Source organism: Prionailurus bengalensis, chromosome E1 (genome assembly GCF_016509475.1).
Source record: "Prionailurus bengalensis isolate Pbe53 chromosome E1, Fcat_Pben_1.1_paternal_pri, whole genome shotgun sequence".
Classification (NCBI taxonomy): Eukaryota; Metazoa; Chordata; class Mammalia; order Carnivora; family Felidae; genus Prionailurus; species Prionailurus bengalensis.
In genome coordinates, this window is record NC_057347.1 from 40,568,767 (window position 1) to 40,595,172 (window position 26,406).

General features: G+C 49.9%; 3 protein-coding genes across 7 annotated transcripts in view; all 3 read right to left on the reverse strand.

Moving 5' to 3' along the window:
• Positions 1-1,530: 1,530 nt before the first annotated feature.
• On the reverse strand, positions 1,531-2,865 carry HCRT (hypocretin neuropeptide precursor). Its single transcript, XM_043582638.1, has 2 exons — positions 2,845-2,865; positions 1,531-2,005 (listed from the first exon to the last, which is right to left on the reverse strand). Exons 1-2 carry the CDS (start codon positions 2,863-2,865, stop codon positions 1,631-1,633), a joined length of 396 nt encoding a protein of 131 aa, XP_043438573.1. The 3' UTR covers positions 1,531-1,630.
• Positions 2,866-4,707: 1,842 nt separating this feature from the next.
• Positions 4,708-9,100, reverse strand: GHDC (GH3 domain containing). Of its 4 annotated transcripts, XM_043584502.1 has the most exons (10): positions 8,989-9,100; positions 8,712-8,796; positions 8,246-8,526; positions 7,802-7,923; positions 7,153-7,654; positions 6,563-6,755; positions 6,391-6,462; positions 6,185-6,318; positions 5,730-5,815; positions 4,708-5,467 (listed from the first exon to the last, which is right to left on the reverse strand). In XM_043584502.1, exons 3-10 carry the CDS (start codon positions 8,511-8,513, stop codon positions 5,249-5,251), a joined length of 1,596 nt encoding a protein of 531 aa, XP_043440437.1. In that variant the 5' UTR covers positions 8,514-8,526; positions 8,712-8,796; positions 8,989-9,100; the 3' UTR covers positions 4,708-5,248. The 4 variants fall into 4 exon arrangements, with proteins under 4 accessions (XP_043440437.1, XP_043440436.1, XP_043440438.1 ...); XM_043584501.1 differs by having other exon boundaries at positions 8,246-8,557; positions 8,712-9,094; XM_043584503.1 differs by lacking the exon at positions 8,989-9,100 and having other exon boundaries at positions 8,712-8,817.
• Positions 9,101-15,201: 6,101 nt separating this feature from the next.
• STAT5B (signal transducer and activator of transcription 5B) overlaps positions 15,202-26,406 on the reverse strand; it is a 65,038-nt gene continuing 53,833 nt past the window's right edge. For both annotated transcript variants that reach the window (XM_043584506.1, XM_043584507.1), the window contains 7 exons: positions 25,781-25,987; positions 24,634-24,728; positions 24,403-24,533; positions 23,390-23,560; positions 18,809-18,860; positions 18,370-18,477; positions 15,202-17,838 (listed from right to left, as the gene is read on the reverse strand). In XM_043584506.1, the coding sequence (XP_043440441.1) occupies positions 17,712-17,838; positions 18,370-18,477; positions 18,809-18,860; positions 23,390-23,560; positions 24,403-24,533; positions 24,634-24,728; positions 25,781-25,987 (891 nt within the window). In that variant the 3' untranslated portion in view covers positions 15,202-17,711. The remainder of the gene's footprint in view (positions 17,839-18,369; positions 18,478-18,808; positions 18,861-23,389; positions 23,561-24,402; positions 24,534-24,633; positions 24,729-25,780; positions 25,988-26,406) is intronic.

The window sequence follows — 26,406 nt, forward strand, 5'->3', positions numbered from 1 at the left end:
TGTGAGAATTTAATAGCATAATGCATGTTTTTGGTACACAATAAGTGTGCTGGAGACCAATTGTCTCTCTCTTCCTGTAGTCTTGATTTAACCTTCCTTCTCTCAGCTGCCATTCAAGTGGAAGAGAGGCTGCAGGCAAGTTGGGGGCTGAGAAAGACAGTTTCAAGTTAGGCAGAGTCAGTTTGCAAATCTTTAAAGGTGTATTGGTGGTCTTTGAGCTCCATCTTCTCCAAGAGGGAACCAGTGTAGCAGCAAGAAGGACCCAGGTGAGACCAGACATCGGACTTTTTCACTACAAAAGCAGAAAATCACCGGGCGGGGGGGTGGGGGGGCAGCTGAGGGTGGTGGCTTAGGGTGGCTGCTTTCCAGAACAAAGCAGCTAAAGCCAGTGAGAATGGGAAGATAGGCTGGTGGTCATCTCAGGCCCTCACCAGTGCTCCTCATCCCCAAGTCTGACCTGGGCATTATCTGGAATGTTAGATTGCTTAAAAGTCCCACATCCTTCTGTGTCTCTACTTTTGGATGTTATATTAGTTTCCTAGGGCTACTATAACAAAGTACCACAAACTGGCTTAAACAACAGAAATTTATGTCTCAGTTTATGAGAAATTTATGTCTGGAGGCTAGAAGTCCAAGATCAAGAGAAGGCAGGGCTGGTTCCTTCTGAAGGCTGTGAGGGAGAATCTGTTCCATGCCTCTCTTCTAGCTTCTGGTGGGTTGCTGACAATCTTTGGTGTTCCTTGGCTTGTAGATACATCACTCCACCTCTGTCTTCATGTTCACATGGGTTCCCCCTGTGTGTGTTTCTGTAAGTCCACATTCCCCCTTTTTACAAGGACACTGGTCATATTGGATTAGAGGTCCACTCTACTCCAGTATGACCTCATCTTAATTATATCTACTATTTCTATATGAGGTCATATTATGAAGTGCTGGGGGTTAGGACTTCAACATATGAATTGGGGGTGGGGAGGTGCATTCGGCTAAAGTTGCAGGAAAATCTTGCCCCATTTCTGATTAAGAACTCCTGACTCCCAGGTACCTACAGAATGAAGTATAAAGCCTTCACAGTCCAGGCTGCAGGAACCTAAGAGCCTCCCCTCCAGCGTCTCCCCGCGCCCCACACCATCAACCCCGTGCTGCAGCCACTCAGGAAAATTCTTGTTGAATCTCAAATTCTCGGTCTTTTGGGCAAGCTTGGCTCCTCTCCCTTTCCAGCCAGACTCCGCTCCTCTGTGCAACATTCCTAGCTACCTCCCATCCCTGTCTGTCTGTAAAGGTCGAGATACAGAATGACGAGGAGAGAGCATTGAGAGATGAGTCTGCCCCCCCCCCCCTCCTCCCCCTCCAAGCGTGCACACGTGCGTTTCTCTCCGTACCACTGGGCCTAGCACAGTTCCTTGCTCTGTTTTGTGTTCTACCAGCCAGAGCTGAGGTGCTCCAGGGCCGGGCTGCCAGGCCCTCGGGCTCTTTACAGACTCTCACGCCCCCTGCAGGACGGGATGCGACAGCAAAGGAACAGAGACCAGCTTCACTAACAGAGACTCGTCTTTATTGCCCTTTTTCTGAGGGCTGACACCCGGCGGGCAGCGAGGAGAGGGCAGGGTCAGAACGCGGCCAGAGCAACGGCTCAGACTCCAGACCGTCCCCCAGGCGCCGCAGAGGGAGCGGCCAGGGCGGGACATCTACGCCCGGGGCAGGGGCGCGGCGCTGGCTCTGCGCCTGCGCGGCGGCCCATGGTCAGGATGCCGGCTGCGTGGTTGCCACTGGCCTGCAGGAGGCGCTGCAGCCGGCCCTGGAGGCCAGGGGGTCCCGGCCGCCGCTTGCCCAGCGTGAGGATGCCGGCCGCGTGGTTGCCCGCGCCGTGCAGCAGCTCGTAGAGGCGGCAGGAGCACGTCTTCTGGCGGCAACAGTCGGGCAGGGGCTGCGCTGCCGCTCCCGGCGACAGGAGCGCGGGCGGTAGCAAAAGCAGCAGCAGCAGCAGCGTCACGGCGACCCAGGGGACCTAGGGAGACGCGAGGCCAGGCGCTGGGGTGGGGGGAGGGCAGGGGGGCGGAGGGTTTCCCGCCGCGCCCACCTTCAGCCCCCTGGCCCAGGCCCCGCCCACTTGGTTCTGTGCCCCCTCCCTCCTGCGGTCCTAACACTCTGCATCCCCTAATTTCCCCGGCCTCTGTCTGCAAGACTGTATTAGAGGGCTCCTCTCTGGCTCTTTTACCTACTCATCTCTCAAGCCCCAGCACACCATCTCCTCCAGGAAGCCCTTTGAGACTCCTGGGCAGAGTGATTCCCTCTTTTCTGGGTACCCTTAAGTCTCTCGTTACCCCCATTAGAGCGCTTACCACTCCACCTGAAAACAGGGTGTGTGAGTCTGCACCGGAAGTTTGTTCACTCAGGGAAACAGACCCAGTATAGCCCCAACATGGGCAAACCAAGGACTGGGGTGCAGTCAAGGACCGGCAGGATCCAGGTTGTCTTGTCTGCCTGCTCCCTCACAGGGGAAACTGCATTCTGTGGCTTCTGCACCAGTTTCCTACCCTCTTATGGGCACAACTTCCTCACTTGTAAACGGGTTAAGTAATTCCTCTAGTGCAGGCTGCCAGGAGGAGGACATGAGAGACTGCAAACAGCACCTGATACACGAGCTCTCAGGAGCTGGGCACAGTCCCATGCTAGCAGAGGCCGACCCTCCGCCAAGGCCCCACCCAGTCCCCCGCCTCAGAGCCCCCACCGCCGGGAAAAGACCAAGAGTAGAGACATCTCAGACTTCTTTCCAGCCCGCTGAGTAAGCAGTCTCATTGCCCCCCTGGGATGATGAGTTACCCCTCCATCCCCAGGTATCTTTACCTTTGTAGAGGGAGGGTTCATGGCGTCTGTTGCTCAGAGTGGGGTAGCCAAGAAAGGTGTTGTCTGCAGTGGTCCAAATAGCCAGGAACTTTGAGGCCGTTGACTGTGACCACTGATCAAGGGCCTGGGGTTTATAGTGCTCTGAGGTGGTGCAGGACAGACGGGTACTTGCGTCTACTCTGGGGCCAGACAAAGGCAAGTCTAAGATTAGCTTCCCACAGGGCAGCCGTCTCCAGGTTGGGCCCAAAGAATGGCCGCCAAGGCTCTCAGAAGCGGGAGTTCGATCACTGTGCCTAGGGTCCCCCCCTTGTCTGTCTGCCTGCTCCCTGGAGATGGGGCGGTCTCCGGGCATTAATGAGGCCACCTTGCACCCAGGAATCTGGGAGCACAAAAGAGGCCCTGGCTGGGGCGCTGGCCTGGGACAATGTATGTGTGTTTGGGGCGGGTGGGGGGGGGCAACTGCTAATTAGGGCAGGAGAGAAGGCAGCTGTGAGACCCACTCTCCACATGGTGTATGTGGTGGGGGGAGGGCAGCTAGGCAGCAGGCCTAGCTCCTTGTTGCTGTCCCTGGGGTCTGTCAGGCTCCACGGCCCTCTTCCTTAATGGAAAAGTCTTCTTACACCTCTCCCTTCCCCCAGTTCTCTCCTTCCCTCTGCCCCTTCCACAAACCTCCGAGGGGGAAAAGCTTAAAAACTCAACCTGGGTAGGGGAAGGAAACAGCCAAACCTGGTGTTGTTCTTGGACCTGCCCAGTTTTCCTCCTGTTCAGGTGGCCTGGAGTAGGGGATAGAGTCCCAATCCCACCATAGGAGAGAGTGAACGACCCGGGGTGGGGAGGACCGCGCCATCTCCAAGCCAGAGTCTCTTTTATTCTGGGCATGTCCATTATGCACCTGCTCTCAGCCAGGCCCTGCACAGCACTGGAGGGACAGTGTGCATCAGACATGGCCCAATTTCCCAGGAGCTCCAAAGTCCAGGTGGGGAGGCAACCTAGCATAATGATAGCTTCGTGGGAGAAAGGACCCCAAAAAGGCCTTGCATGCCAAGTAGATTTCCATCAGCTAAGATTGGGGAGGAGGCATTCCACAGAAGGCACAGCTTGAGCAGAGACCTGGAGGTGACAGTGCTTAGCTCATGCAGGATAGTAGGGTGTGGTCATCGTAGCTGCGGCTTCCTTCTCAGGGGAGAGGTGGCTGGACAGGTAAGTGAGGGCCAGGGTGGGTCAAAGGGTCTTGCAGGCTAAGCTGATTGGTCTGAATCCTGTGGCCACTGGGGAGCCACAGGAGGGTTTTACCAGGAAGAAGTTGTGGGGTTGATGGGGGGTTGGGTGGCCTGGATGTGGGGCATGGGATCCAGCAGTAATTCAGAGGTAGAACTGGTGACTTGGCAACTGATCAGGAACAGGGACTGTGTTACTTAAGAGGAGCTTGTGGGGCCTTGGGCAAGCCTCACAGCCTCAGGAAGCCTCAGTTTCCCCACTGCTAAGATGGACAGTTAACCCAAATGGTCTCTGAGATTGCTTCCTGTTGTGATACTTCCTGACTTGCAGTATAGCCCCTGCCCATGGAGGTGATTTGTGGGTATTGGGCCAGACAGGCACCTGTGCTAAGCCAGCTAAGTTGAGGAGCAGTCCTTCCCCATTTACGGTAAGCTTGGAGTGGAGAGAGGGAGGAGGAGTGGGCTCTGGGTCTTCTGGGTTGACCTAGGCCATGGTAGGGGTCCCCAAGACCTACCCCAACCTGGAGTGGAGCGTGGGGGGAAAGCCTTGGTGTCCAGAGCTGAAGGTGGGGGAAGCCAGCCTGCAGCAAGAGCAGGACGAATGAGACTACTACAGTTTCGCCATAAGCAGACCCTGAGTCCAGAATCTGGGTGCAAGTGGTTTATTTGGGAGGTAATCCTACAAAGCACATGAAAACATGGGGATGGGCAGGGTGGAAGGAAAACCAGTAAGAGTTGTGTTAATCAGAGAGTTACCACTACAGGCAACCGGTGCAGAAGACACTTGAGAATTGTACTCAGGGACAGTGACGCTGAGGTCTCTTTCTCTGACTCCTGTCTCTTATTGACTGAGGGTCGCTCCTGGGGAACATTAACGGTTAACACGTCCAGCCTGCCCAGTGACTGGGCCTGGAGACACAGGAGACATCGGCAGTATGTGGGAACTCTAGCAGTGTCCTCCGGAGGGCGCCACAGGACTTCAGGGAGGGCACTGCAGGGGCCAGTTGAGTGGGCTCCTCAGAACGGGCTGAACAGCTTAGACCTCCCTCAGGCCTGGGGTTCTGATGGGCAACTGTCACGTGACACAGAGTCGAAGACCCTGGCCAAGACTTCCCATCCAGAGAGGCCACAGAGGAATGTACCAAGTGGCCTATGAGGGGGATGGGGCGGTGGGCAGGCCTCTCAGCTCAGGACACCACCCTTTTCTGCAGACACTGGGCCAGGTGCCTGTGCCTAAGGACCCGGGGTATCTCAGGAGGATAGGGGGACGAAGGGCAGGCTGCAAGGGCCACCCGGAGTTCTCTGAAGGCCCCTTGCCCCACCAGGTGGACTCTGGCAGGGCCCACGCTGCCCCAGAACCGCAAGGACTTGTAGCGGGGAGAGACTTCCTGAAGGCAGTGGTCAAGCTGGAAACAGAACGGCCTGAGTGAGGCTGGTGTGTAGCTGTGTGGCATGTGGATGAGGGATGCCTGATGGTGCCCAGGGTATGTGTGGTAGGTGTTTCATGTGTCCATATGTGTCTGTGGAATTCATCCCTCCCTTCCCAGAGCCTCAGGGAAGCTCTCCTCCCCGCCTCCCTCCTCCCCATCACTCCACTGCGCCCAGGGCACCCGGAGTCATGCAGGGTAAAGGAGACACGCAGTCCTGTCCTATCCGTGTCTTGTTTACCTTGTCTCGATTTTCCTCTGACAGGTTTCTCAGGCCCCTCAGTGCCACAAACACCTCATAGTGGGGAGCCGAGCCCTCGGAGGAATCTGCAGACAAACCCCCATGTTCACACACTTTTGTCAACAGGGCAGCTCCCAACGCCAATGCCGGTGCTCCTACCTGTTCCAGCTTACTCTGAGGTTCATGGGAGAAGAGGAATCCCTTGGTAGAGAGGAGGGTAAATGGAGAGGAACCCAAAACCTAATCGTAAATATGAAGCAGGCCGGGAAGGGAAAGGGGGAGAGACTGCAGCAGGAGGGATGGGAGTTAGACCTGAGTGAGCTAGGGCTTGTGTTAGGAGCAACCAAAGAGGCCACGTCTTCTGACCTCTTTTCTAAAGTTCTTCCATCCGCATGGAATGGCAGGGGGGGCAGCCAACTCAAGAATGGGGGGCAGGAGCTGATGGAGAAGCTTACCCAGAATTCTGCTCTCCACACAGCTGTGGTCTAACAGTTTCGCCCCTGGCCACTGCCCGACAGCCCGGCCCAGGGCCTCAGAGAACACATCCTCTCGAATGTCTTCTCCTCTCACACTCAGGGCCTGGCCCAGCCTGGGGAGGAGGAAGGAGACAGAGGAGCCTAGGGCACAAGGACGCCCCTCAGCTCCCCAGGGGGTCACGTACCTGCAGACGAACCTGACGACTGGACACCGATTGTAGGCACCGACCACCTGTACCACATCACCCAGGCAGCACCTGACAGGTGGAGGAGTGGGGGGCGAGGTCAGCCCCAGGGGCCCATTCGCTCATATCCCTGGCCTTCGATAGGGTCCCAGAGGGGTGGGCAGGCGATCACCTGGTAAGGCTGATGTGGTCAGTCAGCACCAGCTCATACTCCTTGCCCTTCTGGGCCTCGGCCAGCAGGACGGTAGAGGCAGCCTCTTCCTGGGCTCCTTTGTTGACTGGGAGCAGCTCAATAAAAGGAGCTCCAGGGGGCAGAAGGTAGAGCCCTCGGGGCTGCTCTGGCCACGGGTTCAGGCCCACCACCCCTGTGGGGAGCAAGCAGCCCTTCAGTGGCCGGTGCCCTTGCTTTCTGCTAGGCAGTAGCCCCTCCCCCGGGCTCCCAGGCCCCAGTTCTCGGAGCAGCTGTTCCCACTGCTGCCCTCCCACCCCTCCTTCCTGGCTCCCCCAGGCTCAGTGTGCCGCCTCTGAGGCCCTAGTTGGGAGGAGGCGGTGGTTCGGGGGGTGGCAGACCTGGCGCCAAATGCTGGCACCGTGTGAATTTGTGCAAGTTTCTTAACCTCTATGAGCCTCAGTTTCTGCATGTGTATAAACGGAGCTGTTGGTGTTGGGGGGATTAAATGATTAGGTAGGGCTCAGTGTTTGGCAGCTAGCCGTGTGACCTCTGCCCCCTGCCCCAGCTCACTAGCCTTGAGTCCTGCTGACCTCCAGAGGCAGAGTAAGCCGGGGAGAAGAAGGCTAGCCCTTGGCACCACAATGCCTCCAGGGCAGCCACAGCCTCGGCCTGGCCTCCTGCGTCCAGAGTCACCACCACCTGTAGCTTCGGCCAGAGCCGAAGGGCCAGTCCTCGGGGCCCCTGCTCTAGGGCCTCCCGCAACTCAGCTGCCCGTCTGGGGAGAGGCACCCCCGGGTTCCCGGCAGCTATTGTCTCAGCTAGCTCTTCGCCATCCGCCTCCAGGCCCACAAAGACGTCCAGGAGTTCGGCTGCTGTCCCACCTTCCAGTGCCCGCAGCCCTGGGGACCTCAGTGCCTTCAGCAGCAGGGCCCCAGGGTGCTTGGCTCCAGGGGCGCTAACCTGGCCCAAGGCACGCCAAGGCCAGGGGAGAGGGCAGGGCCAGGGGGACGTAGGGGTCACACAGGCGGTGCCTCCTGGAGCCAGCACTTCTGGATAGGCCTTGTTTAGGGCTGCCAGACCCAGCAAGGTGGCCTGGAGGGAGACAAGAGAGGGTGTTGGCCCTGGGCCTGAGCCAGTCCCTGAGCCCCCAGTTTGGGGGTTCTTTGCCCACCCTGCTGGGAGGGTTTGGCTGCAAGTAGGGGTCTCTAATGGGGCTAGGCTCCAGCCTTCTCCGTTTACCTGCAGAGAGGCCTCCCCGTAGTACTGGGTTGAGGTAGGAGGCGAGAGCTGCCCCTCACTTTCTTCCTCTTGGGCCTGGCTGGCCTTGGTCAGTGGGAGATGGTTCCGGAAGGTACTTATATCTGTAGCCCAAAGACATCATAAACTCGTCCTGAAGCCACAGTTTCCCAAGAGTTTCAGGCAAGATGGGTGAGACCCTTAATAAGGAACCCAGCATAGGCTTAGGCTGAGCGGGGCTACTGGGGCCTAGGGCAAGGGGGGACTACTGGTGCCCAGGAATGGAAAATTCATCTTGAACAATCCTGAGCCTGGGTAGGGTCTTTGCGTTGGGCCCCTCTGTGCTGGCGGTAGAAAGTGAGAGGGAATCCTTGGGTTCTGAAATCTGACTATCCTGTGGGGTTTCTATCTGTTTGGGGCCACCTCCCCAGCCCCTTGGAAACACACCTGTGTTCCCCCTGAGGGGACCGCGGGGCCCCTGGGCTCCCTGCAGACACCACTTCAGGGCCTGCTGCTGGCTCTGGCCCGCGTGCAGTGTGCTCTGTTCTAGTCTCCGCTGCTGCCAGGCGGCCGCCCAGCACAGGGTCCCTGCTGCCACACGGTGCTGGAGGCCAGCAAGCCAGGACAGCCTGGCATCTTGGGGCTGCCGCTGCCAGAGCACGGCCAGCAGTGGCAGCAGCAGCAGCAGGAGAAGGAACAGCAGCAGCAGCAGCATCTCCAAGCAGCTCCTGGGAGGAGGAAGGGACCCAAGTTCTGGTCCTGGGGGGGAGGAGAGGATAACCCATTTCTCCCTCACCTTAAGCCCCCTCTACTGCACAAGAAACCCAGGAAAAAGGAAGTCTGGGAAGAAGCCAGGACCCGTCAGGCAGGTGATGCAGAGCAGACAACATCAAGGCCTTGGAGTCACACTGACCTGAGGTCGGACCCTGGCTCTGACACTTGGTTAGCCGTAGGGCCCTGGGTAAGTCAGCCAGCTGCTCTGGGCTCCGATCCCCTGTCTGTAAAATGGGAATAATAACAGCTTCGCAGAAGATATAGACAGGGTTTGACACAGTGCCTGGCACACAGCGGCTGCTCAATGACATGTCCTGCCCACTCCTGGGTGGCTCTGCTGCATCCCAGGATCCACCCTGTCCCCGCTCCGGGTCCCTCCTAAGCCCCGGGGAAGTGGTTCCATGTCCCACGTGCACCTGTCATAGCCCACTTGCGCAGACTCTCAGCACCCAGGGCCCCCTCGGCGGTGGGTACTTGGGTCTCTGTACACAGCCAGTCAGAAAGATGGAGCCGTGGCTTTAAAGGGAGGGGCCCTGATGGGGAAATCCGGTCACGGGCCTGAGGGAGGAGCTGGGGGGGAGGTGCTCTTAAAGGGGCAGCTTGCCTAAGGGCCCAAGCCCAAGCTGGCAGGTGGGAGGAAGCTACCGCGGGAGACTTCAAACTCCTGCTGTCTTCAAACTCCTGCAGGTGAAGGAAGAGAAAGCTGAGTGTGGGAAAGAGTTCAGGAAGCAGCTTGAGTTGGGAGAAGGGCGCACCCCAGGAGAGCAGGTTCAAGCTGGAGAACTGTTAAAAAAAAATTTTTTTTTTCTCCCAATCCAGAAACCATGTCCACAAAGATCTACCAGCTTTCTCTCACAAAGGTGGTAGAGAAATAAATCCCCACCCCTGGCATAAGCAACCACAAATCTAGTTGCTCTCCATATAGATTTGTCTGTTCTGGACATTTCATATAAATGGAATCAGAACACGTGGTCTTTTGTGCTGGCTCCTTTCACTTAGCATGTTTTCAAGGTTCTTCCACGTCGTACCGTGTAGCAGTAGTTCATTTCTTTTTATTGCCAAATGTATTTCATGGTATGGATATGCCACACCACATTTACTTATCCGTTCATCAGTTGATGGGCATTTGGGGTCATTTCCGTTCTTTGGCTACTATGTATAACGCTATTACGGATATTTGTGTACAAGTTTTTCTGTGGATATATGTTTCTATTTTCTTGCATAAAAATGTGATGAATGCAAGGGATTTACTGCATTCCAATGAATAGAATAGCTGGGTTGCATAGTAGCTCTGTTTAACTGTGTAAGGAACTGTTAAACTGGTTTCCATAGTGGCTGCACCATTTTACATCCCCACCAGCAGTATATGAGGGTTTCAAATTCTCTACATCCTTGCAAACACTTGTTATTATCCGACGTTTTGATCACAGCTATCGTAGTGGGGTGTGAAGTGACTTGAGTCTGTTTTAATTTGCATGGTCCCCGATGACCAATGACCAAGCATCTTTTCATGTATCTATTGGCCATTTATACACTTCTATGGAGAAATGTCTTTTCAGATCCTTTACCCATTTTTTATTGGGCAATTTGTCTTTTTATTATTAAGCTGTAAGAGTTCTTTATATATTTTGCAGTCAAGTCCCCTGTCAGATAGATGATTTGCAAATGGATTCTTCCATTCTGTGGGTTGTCTCTTCATTTTCTTGATAGTGTCCTTTGAAGCACAAAAATTTTAAATTTTGATGAAGTCTAATTGTCTACTTTTCCTTTTGTTGCTTGTGCTTTTGGTGTCATATCTAGGGACCCATCGTCAAGTCCAAGGTCATGAAGATTTACTCCTATGTTTTCTTCCAATACTTCCATAAAATTAGCTCTTACATTTAGGTCTTTGATTTGTTTTTTCTTGTGGTAAAATATGCCTAAGATTTACCATTTTAACCTGATCAGGTATCCACTTCAGTGGCATTAAGTACATTCACACCATCGTGCAACCATCACCACCATCCATTTCCAGAACTTTTTCTTCTTCCTACACTGAAGTGTGACTCATGAAACACTAACTCCCCATTCCTCCTCTCCCCAGCCTCTGATGACCATGATTCTATTTTCTGTCTTCATGAATTTGACTACTCCAGGTAGCTAACATAGGGGCATCCATACAATGTCTGTCCTTTTATGTCTGTCTTATTCATTCAGCATAATGTCTTCAAGATTCACCCATGTTGTGGCATGTGTCAGAATTCCCTTCCTTTTTAAAGCTGAATGATAGTCCCTTGTATGTCTAGACCACATTTAGTTTACCCATTCACCCACCGATGGACACTTGTGTTATTTTCACCTTTTGGCTTTTGTGAATAACGCTGCTACGAACACGGGTGTACAAATATCTGTTTGAGTCCCGCTTTCAATTCTTTTGAGTATATACCCAGAAGTGCTGGATCACATGTTTAACTTTTTGAGCAATCTCCATGGTATTTTCAAAGCAGCTGCTACTTTACATGCCTACCTGCAACGCACATGGGTTCCAATTTTTCCGCATCCCCTACAACAGTTGTTTTTTTGTTTTGTTTTGATAACAGCCAATCTAATGGGTAAAAAGTATTTCATTGTAGTTGTGATTTGCATTTTTTTTTTTTTAGAAAAAATTTTTAAGTTTCTTTTTATTTATTTTGGGAGAGATACAGAGAGCAAGCGGGGAGGGGCAGAGAGAGATGGAGACATAGAATCTGAAGCAAGCTCCAGACTCCGGGCTGTCAGCATAGAGCTCAACTCGGGGCTCCAACTCACAAACGGTGAGATCATGACCTGAGCCAAAATCAAGTCAGATGCTTAACTGACTAAGCCACCCAGGTACCCCATGATTTGCATTTCTAACGACTGAGCATTTCTTGTGTATTTATTGTCCACCTGTATATCTTTAGAGAAATGTCTACTCACATCCTTTCCATTTAAAAATGGGGCACCTGGGTGGCTCAGTCGGTTAAGCGTCTGACTTTGGCTCGAGTCATGATCTTGCAGTTCGTGAGTTCTAGCCCTGCATCGGGCTCTGTGCTGACAGCTCAGAGCCTGGAGCCTGCTTTGGATTCTCTGTCTCCCTCTCTCTGCCCCTCCCCGGCTTGTGCTCTCTCTTTCTCTCAAAAATAAGTAAACATTAATTTTTTTTAAATTGTTGTTGACTTGTAGGAATTCTTTATATATTCTGGATATTAATCCCTTATCAGACATATAATTTGCACATATTTTCTCCCAATCTGTGGGGTTGTCTATTCACTCTAACAGTGTCCTTTGATGCACAAAAATTTTTGTTTTGATGAGGTCTACTTTTTTTTAAAAGTTTATTTATTTATTTATTTATTTATTTTGAGTGAGAGAGAGAGAGCACGAATGGGGTTGGGGCAGACAGAGAGGAGAGAGCAAGAATCCCAAGCAGACTTTGCACCAGGGCAGAGCCCAATGAAGGACCCAACCAACCATGAGATCATGACCTGAGCCAAAGTCGGACGCTTAACCGACTGAGCCACCCAGACACCCCGATGAGGTCCAATTTATTTTGTGTTGCCTGTGGTGTCATGGCCAAGAAATCATTGCCAAATCCAATGTCATGAAGTTTTCTATGGTTTCTTCTAAGATTTTTATAGTTTTATCTCTTACATTTAGGTCTTTGATCCATTTTAATTTTTGTACGTGATGTAACATAAGGCTCCAACTTTATTCTTTTTTTTTAATGTTTTTATTTTTTTGAGAGAAAGAGTACGCCCACGTGCATGCTCAGGAGAGGGGCAGAGAAAGAGGAAGACGGAAGGATACAAAGCGGGCTCCACGCTGACAGGCTGATAGGCTGACAGCAGCAGCCCGATGCAGGGCTCGAACTCCCCAACTGTGAGATCACAACCTGACCCAAAGTCGGACACTCAAGTGACTGAGCCACCCAGGCGTCCCTCTCCACCCCCCCCCAACTTTATTCTTTTGCATGTGGCTATCCAGTTGTCCCAGCACCACTTGTTGAAAAGACTATTCTTTCCCCATTGCATAGTTTTGGCACTCCTGTGAAAAATCAGTTGACCATGGACACATGGGTTTCTTTCTGGACTGTGAATTCTATTCTATGGATCCATACATCTATCCTTATGCCAGTATCACACTATGTTGATTATTGTTGCTTTGTACTAAGTTTTGACTTACTGTGACATGTGACTACTTCAACTTTATTCTTTTTTAGTTGGTTATTTAGGAGTATATTGTTTAACTTCCATATATTTGTGAATTTTCCGGGGCTTGCCTTGTTATTGTTATTTGGGTAGTGAGTGGCTGGTCATTTTAGTGAGTCCATATACTTCCCACCCCCCACCTCCCTACAGTGCAAAGCCTCTGCTATTGCTCATTCAGGGGGTGCAGACTTGAGTATGCCCAGTCACCCTAGCATGACAGTGATTTTCACCTGTCTCTTTCCCTGACCACACCCAGCTGTTAAGCTACACGAATTGTTGGCTAATTGCTATATATTTTCCAACAATGCTTTGGGGGAAGAAATGGCTCCACAAACTGATCCAATCAAATTCAGGTTTCTTTGAAGGGACAGTTTCACGGCCAGTGTTTGAGATTTGTTCTGACCCCGAGAGAGCTCCTCCCGGCTGTCTCTTTCCCCATCTTTCTCTAGCACACTCGCTAGCCCAGCTCAACCTCTACCTCCGATAAAGCTATCATTCTCCTGCCACTTGCCTTTCACAACCTCCGAGGTTTCAGAGAGCACCCTTAAGCTTGAACTTCCCTTGCAAATGAAGTCCGTTCTTTTGAGGAGAGATTCGACGTTTTCTGTGTCAGAGCCTGCCTCTCTGTCCCGCCCCCCTCCCCTCCTCCGTATCTCTTAGCCCTGATCATTCTTAAGCTGCACACCCACGTCTCCTTGGACATTCCAACATATCCGGATTTGTACTCAATCTTCCTCCCAACCTGCTCCTCTCCCACATCTTCCCCTCCCCATCTCACTGAGGAGCATCTCTATCAATTACTTCCCGCCAGAAACCTGGAATTACTCTAGACTCCAATCCTGCTCTCCAGCATTGGTCACAATGTCTGCATAGTAGGCCTCAGGGCCACTGCTGTGGTATCCTCATCTAGAACCTCCTCTCCTCTGACCCACACTGTTGAAACAGCCTCCCCGGATCCCTGCCTTCCTCTTTTGCCTCCCTTCAATCCATCATACACAGTGTCGCTATAGTATTTCCTAAAATGAGACTCTGGCCATTCCTTTGCTTGAAGTCTGGTAAGGTTTCACTTGCCATCATGCTCAGGTGAAGTTTAAACTCTTAGCCTGGCACACTAGGCTTCATCACTGGCCACAGTTCTCAAAGTGTGGTCCTCGCCCCCGTATCACCTGACAACTTGTTAGAAATGCAAATTCTGGGGCACGTGGGTGGCTCAGGAGGTTCAATGTCTGATTTCGGCTCAGGCCATGATCTCATGGTGAAAGGGCGGGCCTACGCCAGCCGACTCCATCTTGTTCTGTGTCCTTCACCTTGACCACACCTCCTCCCCTTGAGTAAACCCTCCCTCACCTGCCGGACCCTTCCCCAGGACCCCTCCCCAGCCAATCGGCTGAGACCATAGCCATTACCTCACCAACTGCCCCCAGGCCCCAATAAAACCTTTGTCCTTTTGAAACTCGCTCTCTTTCCCTGGTATCTCACTGCTGCGTCGGTGCAGGTAGGGGATTGAGCTCGAGCTAGCTCAAATAAAGGCTCTTTGCTTTTGCATCGGACTCGGCTCCCTGGTGGTCTTTGGGGATCACGAATTCTGGGCATAACAATGGTTTGTGAGTTTGAGCCCCCAAAGGGCTTTCTGCTGTCAGTACAGAGCCCGCTTTGGATCCTCTCTCTCCCCTCTCTCTGCTCCTTTCTTGCTCACTTTCTCTCTCAAAATAAATAAATTTTTAAAAAAAAAATGCAAATTCTGAGGCTCAACCCCAGGCCTACTGGCTGGGACACTCTGGAGAGTCGCCCAGCGATCTGCACTTTAGCCAGTTTTCCAGGAGATTGTGATGCAGGCCTGAGCTGAGAAGCAGATGTCACCCTCTATCCAGCCGTATCTGGCCCTCCTGCATCTCCAGCCTCTGCCTGCGCTGGTCTCTCCACCTGAGCGCCTCTCCCAACTCCCATGTGTTCTTTAGGGGTCAGCTCAAGCTAACTGGTGCCCTTCTTTCATGTTCTCTTGTATTCCCTTACGGTCTCAGGACAGCTTTTTTGCAGCGCGAGCCAATCTCCTATCATGTTTGGTTATGTTTGTCATCTTTCCTGGGTCACAATCCTCTTGAGGGCAGAACAATTTCTCCTCCCACTCACAATGCCCAGCTCAGAGCAGGCAACTCGAAATGTGCTTGAAATTTAAGGGTAAGCTTTGTAATGGGAACAGTGTGGAATCAGGAGGCTAGGGGGTACAGACGATCACTCTAATTTTTAAAACATCATATGAACAGGAAGGTAAGAAATGCCCCCTCTGCCATCAAAGCTAGGACACACTCTCTGAGGCCACCAGTTCCGTTTTTCACAGTCACACTGATGATCGCAAATATTTCCCTATCAAAGCCACCCTCCCTCACCACCTCGATGGAAAGAAAAACAGAACTCAATATGGTCCCTTCAGAGGAAGCCTTTATTGTAACATAAAATACACAATTTTGTGACTGCCCCAGATTGTACACAATACTTTTTTGGTGGCTACATACTAATCTGCCTCAACACTAAAATATGTATCTGAAATAATTTCACAAAGTTTTAAAAAGAAAAATTATAAAAAGTATACTTCCACTTTAAGTTCTATTCACTTTTAGTCTCCCCACCCCCCTACAAAAACCCGGCACATACCACACATTGAAACATTTGATGACTTATGTGTGTGCGTGTCTGGGGGCGAGTGAGAGGCAGAGGAGGTCAAGACTTGCCACTGCCTCTTTTGTGGTTTGCAGGAACAGGGAGAAAAGAGAAAACACAACGCAGATAGCGAGCATACCTTTCAGTCAAACATCTCTCCCATCTATCAGCGCAGCCTCAGGAAAACGGAGGACAGGTCAGCGACCGTACCAGCATGGGACCCCTCTGCTCGGGGCAGCCACGCTCTTTGGCTCCTGTCCCCCCAATCTCCAGTGCCAACCGTCAAGGGCAAGCTCTGCCCACAGCACACCCTGGGGCTGGGTCCCTGCCAACGTGAAAGTGTGTCAGTCCCGCCCCGTCGGGGCTGCTGAGCTCCCGGCCGGCCTGCCACGGCACTCAGGGCACTCAGGGGCCGGTGCTGGTGAAGTCCAATGGGCAGGCAGGGAAGGGCTCTTTATGACTGGGTCCGAGAGCGGTCAGGCCTCCTCCTCCCGCTTCCCCAACACTCATCCTCATGGGTGGAATTTTAATCAAATCTTGAGGGGTATGTAAAGGGCTTAGCGACATCCTATGTCACTGCTGGTATCATGGAAGGGTCGGCCTGCTCCTCAGAGGCAGAGAGATTCTACTGCCTGGCATAGAAAAATAAATCAGTGTATGAAACCAAGCCAGGGCAAACAGCAGCTTTTAAAAAGTCATCTTCCAATAAATAATTTACTACAGAGGAATATTTTCCTTTAACATCAAAACACTGATAAATTCAGAAGTCATTTTTGTAAAAAAAATATGTTTATTTACTCACATGTATAAAAATAAGGTTTTTAGGGCCATTCTCTCCTGGTGTGGTCATTCCTTCTTTTGGAGAAGGGGGCCGGGGGTGAGTGACCTTTAGGCCTACCCGGAAAGCTATACCTGCTTCCCCCTCTTCCCACCTGACTGCGATAGACCGTTCCTTCCTTCTGGGGTAAAGCTACGGAAGAAATCGTGGACGTTGTACTGAAGCTGTTTTGTTTGGTTTCTGCAGCTTACCAAACTTCCTAGGAAACCCACTGACTGTGTTGCCCCAGATTACCAACGCTGACACCCAGTGGCCCGTACCAAGTGGGCAACAACGTCGCTGAGCACGCTGGCCCTGGGTTCGAACTGCACCCCCACTGGCCCCTCCCTGAGATGGCCCGTGTGGACAGTGAAGGGAATCGAGGTGACCTGGGTGTGAATGGCACAGGACCTGCCACAGGAAGAAAGGGCTGTGATATCAGATCAGGGTGGGAAGAGCAAAACAAGAAGTCCCGATTTAGAAACAAAACACCAGTCAGCCTGTGCGAGTGGCCACCATCAGTAAGCCGCGGGGTAGCCGCGCTCGGGCAGAAGGACGGGCAGACCAGAGGGCAGCTGCCCCGGGTGGCAAGGCAGCTTTCTCAGCGCCTGTGGGTCACGGCCTGGCCTTCCACTCTGGCTGCGACACAAAGGACATCAGCACTGTAAGCTGCGGTTATGTGACCCTCTTTTCTTTTCTCTGGTTCATCAAACGTGTCTGCACACGTGCACACACACAGAACTGAGGGGCAATTCACACAGTGGATGGAAGGAGAGGGAATGAGAAAACATGGGTTCAGTGTTACTTAAAAAGCAACTACCCGTCAGACAACCCGTGACTTCCCTTGCCCCAGCAGTCACTGTATGTCCCCGCTTTTTCCCATCCCTACCCAGGAAAACGGGAGTCAGGGAGAGGGAAGGAGGGAGGACGGCTTTCTTTTTCAAAAGGCAATTTGTACATTTCAGAGGAAAGCAGAGACAATCACGGTTATATATCAATTGCTTGGCAGACACAGTGACAAATCTCACAGGAGAGGTGCTTTCTCCTCCCTTTGTCCTTCTCTGACTTGAACAGCCACATGTCAAAGTTCAGCCACCCTCTGAACACATGGCCAAGTTCCAGGGTTCATGGAACTACTGCCTTTTACACAAGGTTAAAACAACCACAGCCACTGTTTATGGCCCCAGTGCTGCAACTAAACTCTGGACAGCAAGGGGGAGAAACAGCCCAATGTGAAAACTCACGCACACACACACCCACACACCCTCACACTCACACACTCACACACGTTCCCTTCACTGGTGCCACCATGCACAGAAACACTAAAGTCACAACTAGTATTAACACTTCACATTATGAGTATTGTTTCCAAAGAGAAGCGATTCATGGAATTAAAACATCCACAAGAGTAACTCCTCTGGCGAGGATGAAGAAGCTAAAGATGGAGATGGGGGCGTCATGACTGCGCGTGAGGGATCCACTGACTGTCCATAGGTCGGCCCAAGAGCTCTTCCACACGCCGCGCCACATCCATTGTGTCATCCAGATCAAAGTCCCCATCATTGTCAAGGACGGGGTCAGGGCTTGGGAGAAAAAGATAAGAGATAAAGGGAAGGGGAAGGTTGCCCAAGGCCAATGATGAGCCACAGAGACCACCCCAAGCCCCACACCCCACTGGGTGAACAGCCCAAGATGGCCTGTGCCCTTGGCCTAGGCTTCAGGGGAAAGATGTTCCTGATCTGGACGGTGGGGAGTAGAGTCCTTTGCTATCTGGACGGAGAGGCTCAGGCTAGAACACCCACCCCAGCTGTCCCTAACCCTGGCTGTCCACACATGTAAAGCCCATGTGCTCCTTATACAAAGCAAGAAAAATCTACATTTGGAGAGAGAAGAGTAGTTGACGTTTGCCCAACCCCATTCTAAACTACCAATACCTTCTGTTCAAATCTCTGTCTCCCACCTGGGCATATGCCGGTGCCTGGCCTGGGTGGTCTCAGACCTACAGGAGCTCTGGGTCCCTTTGTCCACCAGCCCCCCGGGGCCCAGCCTGAGCCCCAGAGAACACAGCCCCAGCCCCAGCTCCTCCCTGCGGAGCCCCAGAGAACACAACCTACTTCTGTGGGTACATGTTATAATGAGCCTGGGGGCACACGGCTGGGGAGGGGGCCTGGTCCATGTAGGTGGCGCTGGCCCCGGCAGAGTCTGCAGACGCATTCACAAACCTGCAGGAGGAACAGGAGAAGCCTCAGTGACCTCAGGGCAGCGGCTGACCTGGGGAGGGCTCAGGGGGCATGTTTACATCTCTTTGGGGTGTGGAAGCACAAAGCGCCCCCTGGGCCTGGGGGTCCGGCTATGGGAGTGGGGTCCTGGGTCCTGGTCCCATGGAGACTAAGCTCAGTTCCCTCTCCAGGGCTGAGCCAGGTTTCAGGGGGCCAGGGGGTGCTGGGCCCTACAGGGCCTATAAGCGGGAGGGGCAGCGGTGAGGGGGGGAGGGGGGGCGGGGGGAAGGGAAAGGAGGCAGCAGAAGACCAGGGCTGGACCCTGGACACTTACTCAGGGACCACTTGCTTGATCTGTGGCTTCACGTATCCGTCCACCGCTTTAGCTGCCGAGGGGGGGATGGTGATGAGAACCAAAGTTCTCAAAGAAATGAAAATGCAATCTCCCTTAAGAATCACAGCTTTTCTCATGACAGGACACAAGCACCTAATTCTATCTTAGGATCTGATACAAGCACTTAATATTTGAATCTGTTAGGGGGACCTGGTGTAGGAGAAGCCTTAATATTAAAACTGCAAGTTAAGGTATCTTCCGAGTTGGCTTGGATGTGTTGATAAATTCTTCAAGCCACAGAAAATGTATGCTCCAGGACAAATCTAAACCAAACATTAATTGCACACTAAGTGTAAAAAGAAAAAATATCTTAAAAGTTTAAAGTCACAGATGTGGCAGAGTGGCAGGATTTGCTTTGTATCCCAGGCAACAACACTGGGAGGAGATCGGAAGAGAACACAAAAGGGAACACATTGTCAATCACAGAGAGAAGAACACTGTCGTAATTAGAACTGCGCACAAAAGAAACGGGTTGTCTTGGGAAAAACTGACTTCCCGACCCCTGGAGATCTTCAAATGGAAGGAGTACAAACACTTGTCAGGGGCTGCACAGAGAACTCGAAGAAAGGAATGAATTTGACTTGGTGGCCCCTGGAGTTACTCTGACTCTGAGAATCTCCTCTTTTAGGAAAGGGAGTGTCACGCAGGTGTCTGTGTGCTCTTTTGTGTCTGTGGGCTTTCTACATTTGCGGGTAATCTGATGGTCACTCATCCGGGTGAGTGCTGTCCACGCCCCGTGGCTGGTTAACAAAAACGTCCGTGTGTCTCTCTTTCACTCTCCCCAGAATCCCCACTGGGATGTGGGAGGCTAGGGGACAGATCGGAGAGTGGTCTGGTCAGCCATAGTTACCTTTTTAAGAGGCTGACTGTAGAAACCCAGTTAAGTGAGTAGTAGGAATGTGATAGTCTGAAGTCGGTGAATGAAGTCTCATTTCTTGGGTATGTGAGTATGGGAATACATATAATCCTAATGATGTCAGACAATGAAGACGACACTAAGGTCAAGAGGATAAAAAGTTTGTCAGTGAAACAGTCCAAGATAACGAAACGGCACACGGGGCACAAGTTGCTTGTTACCCTAACCTGCTTCTTCTAAGCCTTCAAATGTCAGGAGCTGCCTTTTTATAATACTGCACGCTTTTTGTGCTTTACAGTTTCTAAAGAATTTTATGGATTGGCAAAAAAGATAAAACCCAGAGAAATGCTGTAAAAAATAGGATTTAAAAACCTAAACTAGCTGTGCTAACAGAAAAAGAAACCATGGTAGATTTAATCCAAAATACCGCATAAATCTGAAAAATTTTGGCTTATATTCCCACCTAGAAATAGAATCATCCTTGCAGGGTGGGAAGGCATGATATAAAAGGCTCTATACAGGAAATAGGTTGATGAATGATTAGACTGTATAGAAAATACAAGTTTTGCACTTCAGCAAAATAAAACTTAAATGTTAAAAGAACAATGACATACTGAGAAAAATATTTGCTATATATAATAAAAGGCTTATTTACTATATAAAAGTTCTTACACCTTATTAGGAAAAGATGGAACCCCAAAAGAAAAATGGACAAGGAATAGAAACACACTTCACAGAAAAAATAGAAACAGCCAGTAACGTGGAAGTGAAGAAATAGACTCTGGAGCTAGCCTCTGTGAGCTCAAACCCTAGTTTGGTCACTTTCTAGCTGTGTGGACTTTGGCAAATTATGTTACTTCTCTGTGCCTCAAGTGCTCCTATGTAAAGTGAGGAGAGTAACAGACGTACCTCCCAGACCTGTTCTGAGGATTAGATGAGATACTATATGAAAGCTGCCCAGGAAGGGCCCAGTGCACAGGAAGTACTCAACAAATGTCAGCTGTTATTACTCTAGTTACAATTTTGCTATTATCATTATGCGAAAAGACATTTGATCTTGCTTAGAATCAAAGACATGAAAATAAGAACCAAGACACCATTTTTATGCCAGTCAGACTGGCAAGAATGAAGCCAGTGAACAGAATCTATGACTGGCAGGGGATATGGAGGAGCAGGTGGTCCAACAGACATTGGTGGGAGTGAGAACGGATTCCCCATTCTGGAGGGTGATTCTGCAAAGATCTGTCAAAATGCTTAAAAAGCATGTATAGGGGCGCCTGGGTGGCGCAGTCGGTTAAGCATCCGACTTCAGCCAGGTCACGATCTCGCGGTCCGAGAGTTCGAGCCCCGCGTCAGGCTCTGGGCTGATGGCTCAGAGCCTGGAGCCTGTTTCCGATTCTGTGTCTCCCTCTCTCTCTGCCCCTCCCCCGTTCATGCTCTGTCTCTCTCTGTCCCAAAAATAAATAAACGTTGAAAAAAAAAAATTAAAAAAAAAATAAATAAAAAGCATGTATATCCTTTGATACAAATTCTACTTTAGGAGTTTATCCCAGGGTAATAGTTGAACAAGATTAACGTACCAGGTTATCTCAATATTTTTTATTTCTTTATTTTTATTATTATTAGTTTTTAAGTCAGCTCTACACTGAACACGGAGCTTGCACTCATGGGCTCGAGATCAAGAGTCACATGTTCCACCAACAGAGCCAGCCAGGCGTCCCCAGCTTATCTCAATATTAATTCACAACAGAAAACTGTGAATAACTTAAATTGTCGGTCTCAAATATCCTATGACCTCACTCATAGGAGGACTTTAAGATACAAAACAGATAAATATAAGGAAAGGGAAGCAAAAATAATATAAAAATAGGGAGGGGGACAAAACATAAGAGACTCTTAAATATAGAGAACAAACAGAGTGTTGCTGGAGGGGTTTTGGGAGGGGGGATGGGCTAAATGGGTAAGGGGCTTAAGGATTCTACTCCTGAAATCATTGTTGCACCATGTGCTAACTTGGATGTAAATTATAAAAAATAAATTATAGAAAAAGAAAAAAAATTGTCAGTCTCTCAAATCAGTGACATCGAATCACTCACTGTACATGGAATTCCATGCAATCATTATAGTGATGTTGTAAGATTATACTTACAGACCTGCAACTCTGCCTATGGTATATATAATTTTTAATTTATTTAAATGTTTTATTTATTTTTGAGAGAGAGAAAGCGTACAAGCAGGGGAGGGGCAGAGAGAGAGAGAGAGAGAGAGGGAGGGAGACATAGAATCTGAAGCAGGCTCTGGGCTCTGGGTTCTGAGCCCAATGCGGGGCCTGAACTCATGAACTGCAAGATCATGACCTGAGCCAAAGTTGGACGATTAACAGACTGAGCCACCCAGGTGCCCCTCCCTATGGTACATTTTTGAGTGGAAAAAAAATCAGATCACAAAAGATGATGGATAATACGACCCAAACCGTTTACTGAACTCCAAGCCTGACATGATCTGGCACCCCTACTGCTCTGCCCTAACCTCCCACACTTTCCTGCTCATTCAGCTCTGGCCTACTGGGCCCCCCTCGTGGGGTTTTTCAAATACACCAGTCTTACTCCCACCTCAGGGTGTTTGCACTTCTTCTCGGGTTTTGGTCTAGATCATTGTATGGCTAGCTTCCTCATTTCATTCAGCTCTGCGCTGACGGCACCTTCTCAGAGAGACCTTGCCTGACCACTCCACTGAAATGCTACCCCCATCCTCCTCCCTAACCCGTCTCTACCCCTTGACTGTGCTTTCTTGTCTTCACAGCATCCATCACTAAATACATGTATTTGTTTGTTTGTTGTCCTTCCACTACTAGGTTGTAACCTCCACACAGGAAGTCCCCAACAAGCATCTTATGACTGACTGAAGAATACATATCTGCACAGACAGGGAGAATATTTGCTACACTTTTTTTTTTGGTGGTCAATCTCTGAATGAGAGATGCTATGTCTGTTTTCTTCTCCATACTTTTCTGGAAATTTTACAATTAGTACAGAATACTTTTACACTCAGAAAACAATAAAACCATCTCTGTTTTGAAGAACAAATTTCACCTTTCTAGTTTTATTTGATCTAAACTTGTTTTAAAAGCAATTTGAGGGGTGCCTTGGTGGCTCAAGTCGGTTAAGTGTTGGACTCTTGATTTTGGCTCAAGTCATGATCTCGTGGGTTTGTGAGATCAAGCCCTGAGCTGGGCTTCACATTGGCAGCATGGAGCCTGCTTGGTACTCTCTGTCTCCTCTCTCCCTTCCCCTCCTTCCACCTGTGTGCTCTCTCTCTCTCTCTCTCTCAAAATAAATAAAACATTAAAAAATGAATAAATAAAAGCAATGTGAAAAAAGATAATAAATTTGTTCCCTTCAATTTGATGTTTGGGGTCAGCAGCAGATATGTTTTCTATATGACTGAAGAATATAGCCAAGGATTTACAACTGCCTTGAATAATACTCAAACAGCAATAACTAAATCCTGATTGTGTAGGTTTTCATGCAAGACAGACAGACAGACAGACAGATACACACACACACACACACACACACACACACACACACACACATGCACACACACAAAAACCAAAAGAAAACTCAAATCGCAACAAAACCAGATCAGAATGCGAACATTGTTACCAGTGGCAGGCTCGCATGGGACTGGTGTGTAGTATTTGGAGTACACTTCATCTTTTGGCCGATCAGGAAACACGTAGATAAGGTAATTCAGGTCCCCTAAGCGGTCAGCCAGGGACCGGATGGAGAAGTCTCTGGTGGTAAAAGGCATCAGATTCCAAAACATCCTTTCCTCTAGAGCGATAAACAGAATAATCGTATTCTAAACATGATTTCTGAACAGGAAATGTTAAAAAATCCAAACATGCTACAAATTAAAGACTCTCCGTTAAAACTGTCCCAATAAAGATCTCCATTTAAAATTAACCACAGGTTGTAGTTCAAGTCATTTATCAAAGCCAGGGGTAATGCATATGGCACTTCCCTAGAGAGCCAACGATCTCAGGTAGTTTCAAGTTCAAATGGTTTTTCGGTCCCTCTGTAGAAGAAATAGTTCTTATGGACTCCAATCCTTGATTGCTGTACAAAAGCATCTGAGTGAGACAGGAAGCCTGCCGACAGCCAGAGGCTGCAGAGAGCTGTGAAAGGCTGGGAATATCTTTAAGTTGCAAAAAAACTAGCAAGCTACTCTTATCTTATGTTGAGGATCAGAGGAAAAAACGGTTCTTGGATGGAAAGAATCTGTGGCTATGCCTTTATGTGGATTAGGAGAAAGGAATAATTAAAATGACTCCAACTCATCCAAGTATTTCTTCATTGAAATAAGCTCAGGGTCGAATACGGAGGCAGACATTTCAAAAGGGAAGCAGCTGAGATTGTGGACACAATGCTGCATTACAGGTAGCCATGTCAGGGTTACACAGTTTCGTTTCTCAAAATCAGTTAACTGTGTTTCCCGTGATGTGATTCTACAAGGGCTGCCTTAGCAGCAGCAACTGGGTCCTGGTGACACCTTTGCACTCCCTTCCTCAGAGCTGACCGCATCACAAATATTCAGTAAGTCATTCGTCAAAGTAATTTTGCAACAGAAGCAGCTAACTAGAGCCGAGATATGTTTTAAAAAGGGAGGAACTCACGAGAATCAAACTTCCAAGCAATGGTGATGCCACCGATTTCAGAGTCGCTGAATCTCAGCAAGAAGGTCCCATCAGGCTTGTTAATAAGTAGGTCATGGGCCTGTTGCTTGTTCACGAAACCCAAAATGGCCCTGGATTGCAAAGGCCAAAGGAGCAGAGGCAGAGTGTGATGTTTTAACAGAGGAAAGAAGAGCTTCAACCTCTATTGACTTAGGAAATAAGGATTCTCACCCATCATTCCAATGAGGCTTGAGATGTTTTTTTAACACTTCCATCACACCATCAAACCACTGCCAGAAAGTGTAATTTCGTCCTGGCAAATTCTCCTGGTTGGAGATACAACAGTGAACACAAGAAGGCCAAGAGTAACACTTGGAATATTGCCTGCATATGATTTAACTGAAAAAAATCAAATGGAAAACAAACATCTACACTGTCAGAATCGTACAAACATACATGCCTGTCCGAGTTTTACCAAATGGTCCTACAATCAAAAAGCTGAAGAGAGAGGAGGAAAGAAGGGAAAAAACGACAACGATTACCAACACCCAGTGGACCCCTGCTATAAACACCTCCACCTGGATCTGAGCTTTCTTTGCTGTTTTTGAATTAGGTCATGTAAAACACCTGGGGGGTGGGGGCCGTAAGCAAAGAAACAAAAGTTGGATTTAAAGTCAAAGATGTGGGGCACCTGGGTGGCTCAGTCATTTGAGCGTCCGACTTCAGCTCAGGTCACGATCTCACAGCTTGTGAGTTCAAGCCCCATGTCGGGCTCACAGCTGTCAGTGCAGAGCCTGCTTTGGATACTGTCCCACCCCCTCTCTTTCCCACCCCTGCTTGCACTCTCTCAAAAATAAAATGCTTAAAGTATACATACACACACACACACACACACACACACACACACACACACACACAAAGTCAAAGATGTGATAGGTGACATCTGAATTCCCCGATGCTAGAGGAGAAGTTTCCTCTACCAGCATTCCCTTTTGTGGGCTGAGGGTCTTGGGGGGAGTCTGGTTTTGCAGGGTCACACAGCAGCGAGCACCAGCGAGTCCATGGGAAACAGCCATGGACTTCTGGCCACAAAAGCTTTACTTCTTTTGAGATATGTTACCTTTTGCTTTGCTCTGTCTCCTTTATAAAGGAAAAAAATGCACTAGCTGCACACAAAGCCCAGCTTACTTAAATATTCAAAGATCTAGTTTTCTACATAAAAAAAGCTATGTGCTTATCCATCTATTCAGAAACTGGTGATTACGCTGGGCACATTTTATTAGCATCATGAAGAACAAGTGCCCTGGGGCAGGAAGACTCTGGAAGGCATCTGGTTTGGAAGGACTGATCTAATGGCAGCTGGCGGCAGGTCCCTCACCCTGTTGAACTGGGACCAGGACACGGACATGCCATTATAGTCTTCAAGGTGGCTGCTGCTGCTGTTGAACAGTTTCTGTGCCAGGAACACGAGGTTCTCCTTGGTCAGGCCCCGGTTGCTCTGCACTTCGGCCTTGAATTTCATGTTGAGCGCCTCACACAGCTGCGGCCACAGCACTTTGTCGGGCACGGCAAATGGCACCCTGCCCTGCGAGGGAGAGAAGCCAGGATCTTAGGAGAAAACAGTTGCATGATTTATTCATTCCACCCACAAAACAAAAACAGTGATGGCTCAATGTAGTCACACACATTTGTCTTGCTGAGCCTGAGGATAAATTCTAACTTTTATGGCATATGCAGCTCTGTGAGATGCAGAAGGTCCCATTTTGCCTTCTTTACACACAGCCTAGAAGGTAACCTCACACTGTCTATGGTGTTTTGTAAATGAGCTGCTGAACGTACAGTTTAAGCCTACGTTCGAAAGGCCGCAGAAACAAAACGTGACCAAAGGTCTGGTTTACACCGTAAACCCCATGGGAACAGAAATCTGAAAGATTGGTTCTCTAAGGGCAGGCAGAAAGAATGGGTGTGTGCTCACGCACGTATGTGCACAGGTGTGATCTTTGC

What these genes read in the sequence shown, in the direction of transcription:
- HCRT (XM_043582638.1), bottom strand. Translation starts at nt 2,865, where the DNA reads ATGAACCCTCCCTCTACAAAG. An exon ending in TGAACCCTCCCTCTACAAAG is followed by an intron (nt 2,006 to 2,844) that starts GTAAAGATACCT and finishes GCGTCTCCCTAG; the next exon opens with GTCCCCTGGGTCGCCGTGAC.
- GHDC (XM_043584501.1), bottom strand. Translation starts at nt 8,883, where the DNA reads ATGTCATTGAGCAGCCGCTGTGTGCCAGGCACTGTGTCAAACCCTGTC. An exon ending in TCCCCTCAGGGGGAACACAG is followed by an intron (nt 7,924 to 8,245) that starts GTGTGTTTCCAA and finishes TTTGGGCTACAG; the next exon opens with ATATAAGTACCTTCCGGAAC. An exon ending in GACCACATCAGCCTTACCAG is followed by an intron (nt 6,463 to 6,562) that starts GTGATCGCCTGC and finishes TCCACCTGTCAG; the next exon opens with GTGCTGCCTGGGTGATGTGG.